At 51.6% G+C, this 9,943-nt stretch overlaps 1 protein-coding gene across 2 annotated transcripts in view; it reads left to right on the plus strand.

The window, feature by feature from the left end:
• Nucleotides 1-7,105, plus strand: part of MVK (mevalonate kinase) — a 130,805-nt gene extending 123,700 nt beyond the window's left edge. For both annotated transcript variants that reach the window (XM_065568843.1, XM_065568844.1), the window contains exon 12: nt 6,744-7,105. In XM_065568843.1, coding sequence (XP_065424915.1) covers nt 6,744-7,090 — 347 coding nt within the window. In that variant the 3' untranslated portion in view covers nt 7,091-7,105. The remainder of the gene's footprint in view (nt 1-6,743) is intronic.
• Nucleotides 7,106-9,943: the final 2,838 nt, after the last annotated feature.

Genomic DNA, 9,943 nt, shown 5'->3' on the forward strand with positions numbered 1-9,943 from the left:
CTGCAGACAGCCTGTTCACACAGCCTGTGCCGGACTCTAGTTTGGCCTTTTGCCTTCTCGGGGTTTACCCGTGTCTCATTGACTATTCAAAGTGAATGTCACCATAGCAGAGATGGGCTCCTTGCTATCTGGAGCCAGGCTGCACTGACCAGTGGGGGCCAGCAGCTGGGGCAGGTCTGTTCCTTTTCCTTACAGAGGAGGTGGAATGTGCCCTGCGCGGTCTAGGCCCTGGTGTAACACGCACAGTGCGACCTGTCCCTGTGGGATGTCCTGGGGGCTTTTTCTGACCCCAGAGGCGTGGCTGCCATTTGGCTCCTCAGCCAAGCTGATGTTTCTCAGGTTTGTCCTGCTCCTGGAGCTGTGCTCCAGGTGGGGGGTCCCAGGCTCCAAACCCTCTCCCAGAGCCTTTGATTCAGACGGCTGAAGAGGTTAACGTGCTGACAGGGTGGTTCTGTCCCTCTGGGTCCCATGGGTTCAGGTGCTGAAGGCTGCTCACAAACCCAGCCCATGATAAAAGGTCCCCTTGTTACTGGCTTAAGCATTAGCACCAGTTTGCTTGTGTAAACGTTTCACCCTTTGGCACAGATCTGGGGGCTTCAATCAGTTCACACAGCGAAGTTCCCCTCAGTGCAGAAGGGAGCCAAATAAACACCGAGCTAGATAGCTACCATCTTCGACTATAGACCCAGCTCGGCTAGCTGTCGCTAGCCTCATTCTCAGGAGCTCGAGACTCACTCACAAATCTATTGAATGATGATGATAAACCTTAAAAAGAACTTGTGGCACCAGAGAGACAAGGTGCCACAAGTACTCCTGTTCTTTTTGCGGATACAGACTTACACGGCTGCCACTCTGATAAACCTTAAATAAGCAACGCCGTCTCTTCCCAAACCAGGGCAGGCCACGCTTTCAATGCACGAGTGAATCTGTGCCAGGGTTTTGAGCTCTGGCATTTTAAAGCCCAAAAGACAGGACCACTTCCTGAAGTGTCAGGACCCTCTGAACCTGGCTGGGCTCCTCACCAAACCCTAGAGACCAAGTCACAACGTGCACAGACAGGAATTTAAAAAAAAAACCCTACCGAAAACAAGTCAAAATAAAATAGACTTGTTACAGTGAAACCAACCTTAACAAACAAACACTGCAATGATTCAATTAATGAAGCAGTTAAGCATATAATATTGTTAAGCAAAGCAAAACAGCCTTTTGATGTGTTAATCATACTTGTGCCCTGCTAAAATAATTCAGATAAAAGGAACAAAATAAATCTTATTCCCCCAGATTCTGAAGAAAGCCTACTGCACAAAGATGTCATTATTATTAATTATTATTATTATTATTTATTTATTTCTATTATCCATTCTTATGTCAACTTTAACTAGTGTCTCACCAACACATATCCCAGCAGGCTTCTAAGATTTCCAGGCCTGGGATTAGTATCGACAAGCCAGATTCTGTTGTGTCTTGCTGGCATAAAGCTGGAGCACCTTCCACTGAAGCCTGCATAGGAAGAGGTCTCCACTCCTGGCTCTGGCTGAGTTGCATTTGGTGCAGGATCTAGAAGACGATGGCAATGGACTGACCTGAGAATTAAATGGTGCCTGGGCCTCTGTGCTGGCTCTCGGCACAGGATGAATTTCACCTGCTGAGCGTAAGTGATTAAAAGCACCTGGGAATGCCGTGCACTCTGTCAGCGCCGACACTAAGGGAGGCGAGTGACCCCGAGCAGACGTGGTCTGGTGGTTTTTATCTTGACGCTCTCTCTTTACGTTAAAACTCCTGTGCTGTTTTGTACTGTTCCCAAGCCGGGCCCATAACCGGCAGCTATTAATAAGGCATTTGATGTATTCAATGAAAGCCAAAAGCAACTTATCTGCGGGAGCCCAATGCAGAGAGTGGGTCCGTCACTCTCAGGGTCTCGGCTTTGCATGTCAAACACGTCTCTGACTTTATTTCAATTTCATTTAACCAAAGCAATTTCTAAGTAGCCCAGGGTCTCCAGTTGACAGTACTGAGTAAGGCCTTTTCTCTTTCATTTTATACAGAATGTTCTCCCAGTGGGAAAGAACTAATATTGCAGATCTCAGGCGGAAACTGCCCCTGGCTTTGGCCAAAAATAAATAAATAAAATGAAACGTGAGGCTTTGTGCCATAGTGACAAAGAAAGGAAACCAGCGAGCTCCCCAAAGAGCTGCTTTTATTAGCAGTGTTCAGCAGCTCCCAGGAAGCCCCAGCCTGCCCTCCCACGTCCTGCCTTCGTTTTAAGGGCATCGGGAGCTGTGAGTATCTCAGCACCCAGCGCTGTAATCTCGGCAGGATTTGCATTTTGAGCACTCTTCCATTAAGCCACCGAATCATTAGGGTGCATAATGTGTGCATTTGAAAAGGATGATATGCTTCGCTTTAAATGAGTTCATCAGCGGCTGTATATTTGTTTTGCGTCAGCTACTTTGAGAGACCTCGTTCTTTGGCAGGCCACATTAGCCAACGGCGTGTTCAAAACTCTCACAGGCTTCGCTTCTTGACAAATCTTTCTCACTAGGGGCCAGCAGCTCAGACCTGGGGTGGGTTTCGGGGTTATTTGAAACGGACTCTCAAGACTAGGGGAAGAGGCGCTGCATTGACTGAAACTCCATTAGCCACGGGTCAGACCCAGCAGCAGCAGCACCTGTACCCCCGCTCTGCACCAGCCACTGTACTTCAGGGCAAGAGGCTATTTCTGGTTCCATGCGGCCAGGCCTTGGCCTCTGCACTAAGACTGCCAGCTAGTGCTCGCTGTGGTGGCTTTTCTTGTGAGATGGACACTTGTGCACTGAGCAGTGGATTTAAGACACCAACTAGCCAGCAGCCAGCAGTGGCTTTGGGCTCTGTTCATCAGTGCTGTACCTGAAGCTGCAGTTGGGTGGGGCAAGCTTGTCCTCCCATTGCACCCAGCCTCTCTGGCCATCCCACTCCATTGGCACGACCACACTGATTGGTACTTATTTTATTTCCCCCCAAGAGTAAATGGGAATCCCCAGCCTGGCTCAGATCAATGGTCTACCCAGCTCCGTCCCCTGTCTCCGCCAGCGGCTGGAATGCGGGGCAATGTCTCCAAAGAGAGAAGGGCTGGGAAGGGGGCTGCTGTTAGCTGTTTTCTGATGACATCCTTCAGCGATGAGCAAAGCAGTCTAGATAAAGGGTCTTTCCCAACCTGCCCAGCCACCAGTTCTCTGTCTAATCCACCGCTCTTCTTCTGTTCTCTCCTGAGTCCTATGCAGCGGCCAATACGGGGAGTAGGTCTGAAGTCGGGAATTCTTTTTTGTAGGGAGGAACATCCATTGCTTCTCCATGTCCAATTAGCAATCATTGCAGAGAGACAAGGTTCGCAGTCTCGCCAGCACTTACTAGATCATTGCCTAATTGCCAACAATACGGGCCTAAATAACCAGAAGGGAAAAGGTGCATTTCCCCAGCGGCGTGTCTCATCGCTTCTCCATCCTCATACCATGACTCCACAGCTAACCCACTAGCTGGCAGGTCTGCTGGCAGGACCACAAATCTGCCTTCCACCCCTGCGGGAGATTCTCTTTACATTAATGCAGGGCCCAGCGATCTCCGGTGCGACAGACTGTTCCCCTTCCCATTGTGTATTCTCCGGAGGGCAGGCTTGCCATCGGGTCAGCGCCGGGTGGGGTGTTTGTTTGGCTGAACCCATGTGTGTAGTGGCAACGCTTGCCTGTCCACAGAGTGCGGGAGCGGCCTTCCACAGATAGTGTCATAAATCACAGTGACACCTTCTCTTTGCAGGACTGGGGGCTGATGACAGGGGCTATTTATCTGAGTGTCACTGGCAGTAAACTAGTCAGGAAAGAATGGACACACATGAAAGAGAGGGAGGGAGAAGGGGGGCGCATCTGGAGAGAGACACCCGGTGTTTACGCAGGCAACTGGGCTGGGATCCTGCCCCAGTTCTTCAAAGAAGCATTGAACTCGCCGGGCCTTGACTACTTTGGATTTTGAAGGCATTTGTGTCGCCTTTTTGTTGGCTTGTCGCTTTTCAGGGCCAGGAGCAGCTGCCAGGATACAAGGAGCCTTGAAGGTGCCTTATCCAACCCCAAGAATCTCTGCAGCTCCAAGGGACTGTGACAAACAGAGCGAGCAAAGACGCTCAGCCAAGTAAAACAAAGCTTTGAAAGCCAGGCCGTCTTTAATGTCCATGTGCTGCATTGTCTGTTGTCCTGTCGGCATCCTCAGCAGGCAGCGCTCGGTTCGGAGGCCTGGGCTTTTCCAGTCAGAACCTCTCCGATGGTGTCCTGACCTTCTCGGACATTCCTACAGTTGGATGTGAGGAGAGGGGGCAGGGCAACAGGAGAACGGCTGGATTCTATCCCTGGCTCTGCTGGAGATGGAGTACCACTTTCCATTGCTCCTCCAGATGGTCCTTGTAAGGGCAAGAGAAAAACACCCTTCCTCGCCTCCCCTGTCGGCTACCACGGGTGCCGGCACTGTATCAAGAGACAGGGAGAACTCACTTCTGTGCAGGAATGCATGAGACGCAGTCCACAGGCAGCACCCGACTGAGTCACATCGCCTCTGACTGCTGGATGTTCCCGCATTGTAACCGATGGCCACGGGCGTTGGCCTAGTTGGATACATGAGTGGCTGGATGACGCCAGGAAAGTCCTGGGCCTCTTCTATGCCGCAGCGTGCCTATGTGTCCAACCGGGCTGATACACCCGGCGTCTGTCAGGGCGTGCCGCGAGGATTGCTGAATGTATGCTTAGCAAAGTGATACGGGCTCTTTGGGCGGAAGGCGCTGTACCTACCCAACAGCCGCACGACAAGAACTCAGCCCAGGGAGGTAACCAGTCCTGGCCTGGAGCCTGGCTACATGCTGCTGATATAGGGTATAGAGTCACGTGCCCTGACCTGAGCGCGTCTGCTTCCTTTGTCACTGTAGAGAACCAGCAGTGTTGGTCCTGCCTCACCTGACTGACTCACCTGCTGCCGTAATAGCACACAAATGAGGTGCTGGGGACATGGAATAGCACCGCTTGGATTAGCCACTGCCCTTTAAAGGGATAGTGTCTTCGTAATACTCCTGGGTCAAATTCACTTGCTCCTGCTTATACCAGGTTAAATTTGGCCCCATCTACTTCTAATACATCAACCAGCCCTGAAATGTAAGGGCCACATGGTGGAAATACAAAGAACCTGGGCAGAAGAAAAATGCTTGCACCAGGCTGACTTCCAATTGATTCTTCATTAGGGAAATGGTGGGCTGGCAGAGAGCCCTCCTCCCTCTGCTCCTTGTCCTGCGCTTCATCAGTCTGGGGAATGGCAAAGCTCGTAGCCAGGTTGCCCCAGTTCATCAATTTGCTAAAGGTAACACCAGCAGGCGGCATGACGATGGTTAGCCTGAACCACAATGCACTGCATTTGTGCCGCCCAGTGCAGCGCACGTGAGTCCTATGAGGAAGTGGCTCAACGAACCCCAGGCAGAGAAGGGGTGGGTGATGAGACCTATCTGGGCCACAATTTCACCAAAAGCCTGTAAAATGCCACCTGCGCTTTTGCTTGGGCAAAACTCTGCCTCTGGGCGTGCAAATCAAATGGCTGGATGTGGTCGGCCTACTCAGATGCCTTCAATGCTGCAGAGGCCAGTTCTGAAGCCAGGTTAAGATTTCTCTGACAATGTGTCCTAGAGTGGATCAGAGCTGTAGCCAGGCGTACAAACCAGCTAGAAAGAGTTTCTGTCTTTCCCATTAAACTTGAATTTATTCTGAAACAAATGGAAAACGCCTGCAACCAGAACCTCCCATTCCCCCATGTCTATGCTCCACCTGCATTTAGAGGGAAGAGCTACAAACAAAGGGGAATCAGTTGTCCTCTCTGATTTGTGTGGTGGATTGCAATTCCTTCCCTCCTGATGGGAGATCCACAGAGCAAAACTTCAGCATCTGGATCTGCCACTGGGGTTGGAGGACAGACTTTTATCCCCATGCACTTGACGCTCCATTTTTAAAAGAGCGAGACACAAACCACAACCAGCTGTGATGACATTTCGCCATTGAAATAAACAGAAAGTTTATTCAAATCATTTCCACTACAGATTATCTCCTGAAATGAAATGGAAAGTGTTTTTGAATCATTTCATTGGTTTTATCAGAAGCTAAAAGTCCAGGTTAATGGAACTCAAATGGATCCCACATGAATTTGAAATCCTTTCAGAAAGGGCTAGCTCATTACTCCTCTGCCGTTGTGAAGCCTGACTTCACTTTTGGAGCAGTGGAAATTGAATAATTGATGTAATTTGAATAACACTAGGCTATGGAATGATACTGAAATATAAAGATAAAAAGGACCGTAATCAAAAGCTGAGAGCAAACAGTTGTTAATATGCACTTTTGGGCAGACTTATTGAAAAATATATGCCATGTGAAGTATGTGCTGAAAATGCATTTAATGAGTGGGGAAAGACATACACCGAACGACTCCAGGAAACCGTATTCATAAATAAGATGCAAAATTTTCACCAGACTCAGCAGAGCGAACAGTTCGAGAGTGGATAATTATTTAAATGTAAAACCATTACAATTCCAAATCGTATCTAAAGCAATCGATTGCTTTGCTTTACCATTTGATGTTAAAGGGAAGTGAGAGACTAACTTGCATTTAGGTCACTCACTCCTGATTATAAAATACATTCCTAAAAATATTGCTGTGCACTAATCATCTATTTTCTTTTTCCCCTTCGGAAGGTTTACACGGCACATGCCTGGCTCCACGCCACGCGCTAGGGATTTATGTGCATGATTCTTCACTTGACCACAGAGGACTATACACCTTAGTGTGTTCAGAGCATCTCTCTCCGTGCAACCCAAGGACACCATGGCTTTGGAAGGGAATAGGAATCCAGGATGGCTGGGTTCTGTTCCCGCCTCGCTGGACAGAAATTCGTTCCTGTGCAGAGAAGCTCCCATTTGAGTCCCCTTTAAGCCCGATGGGAAGTCCCTGGAGCTGTGCTCGTTTATACCAGTTCAGGATCCGGCCCAAAGTGTTTTGTCTGGATGTTTTCCCCCTTTGGTCGGTTAGCTCGGGTTTATGATTTCTGGGGGATAGGGCTGGATGCTGAGTACTTTTGGAAGAGGTCCCTCGGCGCAGCTTTCACACACGTGCGCCACAGCGCAGGGAGGACATGCTCTGCATCGGCTGAAGCTGCTGCTCCGTCCCCGAGGCAGGTTGCACACGCCGGGTTGCAGCAACGGTGTCATCTGCCGCAGGCTGGAGAGCAGCGGAGCCTGCCAAGAAACCTCCCACTGCTCCCACACTGTAGAGCTTGTCCCTTATTTACTGTTTATAGGATTCATTGTCTGGCCTCAGTCCCCTACACACAGTCAAACCCCTTTTTGCTGCCATCCTCTTCTTTTCTTTCAGCAAAACATAGTACCTGCCCCTCAGCGCAGAGCTGGGATTGAGGAACTGAGTCAGCTTCCACTTCAGTGCCCAAAGTCATGGTCAGACCCACCCAAACCCTGACAGAAACCACAAGCAGCTACCCATACACGGAGCTCCTGGAGTGGAGACCCTGAGGCCTGGTCTACATTACTCAGGGAGCTCGACATAAGCTGCCTTGCCTCCACCTCACTGTGGAAATGTCTTCCCTTAAATCTGGCTTCCGCTAACATAAGTGCTTCTCTCCGCCGACTTAATAACCCCATCGCTCCGAGCGGCGCAGAGTCACGGTCGATGTAGTTAGGTTGATGCGGTGTCAGTGTAGACCCTGCGTTGCTTACAGCGACTGTTACCGGCATTCAGAAGCTGTACCACTGTGCCCCACACTGACCGTCCAATCCATACAAGCACTCCTGGTGAGGACACGCACTGCTGACACAAGGAGCCGAGCATGTGCGGACACAAACGATTTAATGGGGGCGGAGGCTGTATGCGACGTACGTTAGGTGGACATGATTGTGTAGTGTAGACATGGCCTAAGTCTCCTTGCGCTCCTGGTTTCTGGAAGTACTCCATGGAGAGGCAGAGCTCCTGGGATTTCCAGCTAAGTTCTCAACACTCAGGAGGCCTGCAGAGTTCAGACACAGTTCAGATACTCAGTTAATGTCTGCGGGATCTTGCCCATTCCAACCCTGGCCTCTGTTCCCCGTGGCGTTGCCCCCTCTTTGCCTGCTTTACGTTTCCCCAGCTATTATAAACGCTGCAGGGTGCATTTGCAGAAGGGCTGAGGCCTGGCTCCCTTGTGTGCCCGCGGCTGAAGGGCAGGTGTAAGGATACACAGGTTTGCAGTCACAGTCCTCCAAGGTTCTCCGTGGTTACTAGAGACATGCACTTGAGCCGAGTCTACCTTCCCCTCTCACTGGGGAGCCCTGGGCCATCTGCAGGAAAACCCTGGGCTCTGGCCGTTCTGCTGCTGTCCCTGCTGCTCAGCTGGGGATGTGCACATGTCCAAGTCTGGCTTGTGCCAAATCGCTTGAAAACTGTCACAGGCAAACTGCCTCCGTCAGAAGTCAAAGTGCCTGGCTGCCGGAGGAGAGCTCTCTGAGTTGCATTAGGGAGCAGTAATGATGACATAAAGTAGCTGGCTGGGCTAATGACACGAGTGTATCCCTCGGGGACCCCTCTCCAATGGAGTTCTGGCTGCCATTAACAGACAGGAGCGCTGCACTCAGAGCAGACAGCTGCAGAAAGTGCCTAGGTGAGGCAGGCTTCTTCCGGGCTAGCCTAGCAACCTCGCAGAACTGCTGGTCTTCCCAGGCAACCATGGGCCTGTACAGCCAAGGAGACTGCCGCTTTGCAGGGGCCCAGTCCTGCGTGGTTTGGGCACTCAGCACGTCACAGGATTGAACCTCACACAAGCAGGCAGCCGCAGTACCTACCACGCACTGGAAGGCTCTGCCAACAGCCACGTCTGCCGAATCCGCTGGTTCCAAGCTTTCCTCCCCGGGGGGGCAGGCAGAGGGGACACATTTGCTCAGAGCAGCACAACACCCACAGGAGGGCCAGTGATGGGCCTGGCAGGCAGAGGAGATTGGCATGGGGAAGCTTTGTTGGCGCTACAGGTAAGTAGCTGTGGAATTAGACATTAGTGCTGTTCAGAACCTGTGCTAGCCCCGGTTCTGGCAGGGTGCATTGGGGAGCGAGCGACCCACCCGTCGGAGACCCCTCCTGGCTCGTCCTGCACTTTGCCAGAGTGCTGCGTATCTGCCAGCCCTTTGCAAGAGTCCATGAGATGCGCTCCCTGTCCCAGAGAGCGGAGGAGACAAACGAGCACAGGCCAACGCCTCCAAGGAGGGAGGGTGCAGAAAAGGGCAGAGGGGTGCCCGGAGAGGGGGTTTGGAGAGAGCCCTCTGGGGATTAGGGCAACAGGGGGCAACGTAAGAGAAGTCGCAACCCGGAGACCCAGTTTTGCTGGTCTCCTCTCTCCGGGAGTTGTATGTGTTTGTTGAGAGGGAAAGAACAGACCCCAGCCAGGGCCGGCTCCAGGCACCAGCTTAACAAGCAGGTGCTTGGGGCGGCCAAGGGAGAGGGGCGGCACCTGCAGCAATTCGGGGGCGGCAGGTCCCTCCCTCCCTCTAGGAGCGAAGGACCTGCCGCCGAACTGCCGCTGCCAAACGGTTGCGATTGCGATCACGGCTTTTTTTTTTTTTTTGCTTGGGGCGGCAGAAATGCTGGAGCCGGCCCTGACCCCAGCACAGAGCTCCAGGCAGCCTAGGGCCTTATCTGGGATATGGACTGGAGCCCCCAGGCATGGCCGCCATAGATGTTCCACCTTGATTCTCAACGTCCTTCCTTTTCCTGGGTTTACATTACGCCTTTCAATGAGACCTCCGGGCTCCAGGATGGCTTGGTTGGTTGGTGATGGGTAGAGGGAGCCTTTTGCCTCTACAATAGGTCACCAGTTCAGATCCAGCCAGGTCGTTAGCAGTCCAGACCTCGTCCCATC

The sequence above is a fragment of the Chrysemys picta genome, chromosome 15, assembly GCF_011386835.1.
Source record: "Chrysemys picta bellii isolate R12L10 chromosome 15, ASM1138683v2, whole genome shotgun sequence".
In the NCBI taxonomy this organism is placed as follows: domain Eukaryota; kingdom Metazoa; phylum Chordata; order Testudines; family Emydidae; genus Chrysemys; species Chrysemys picta.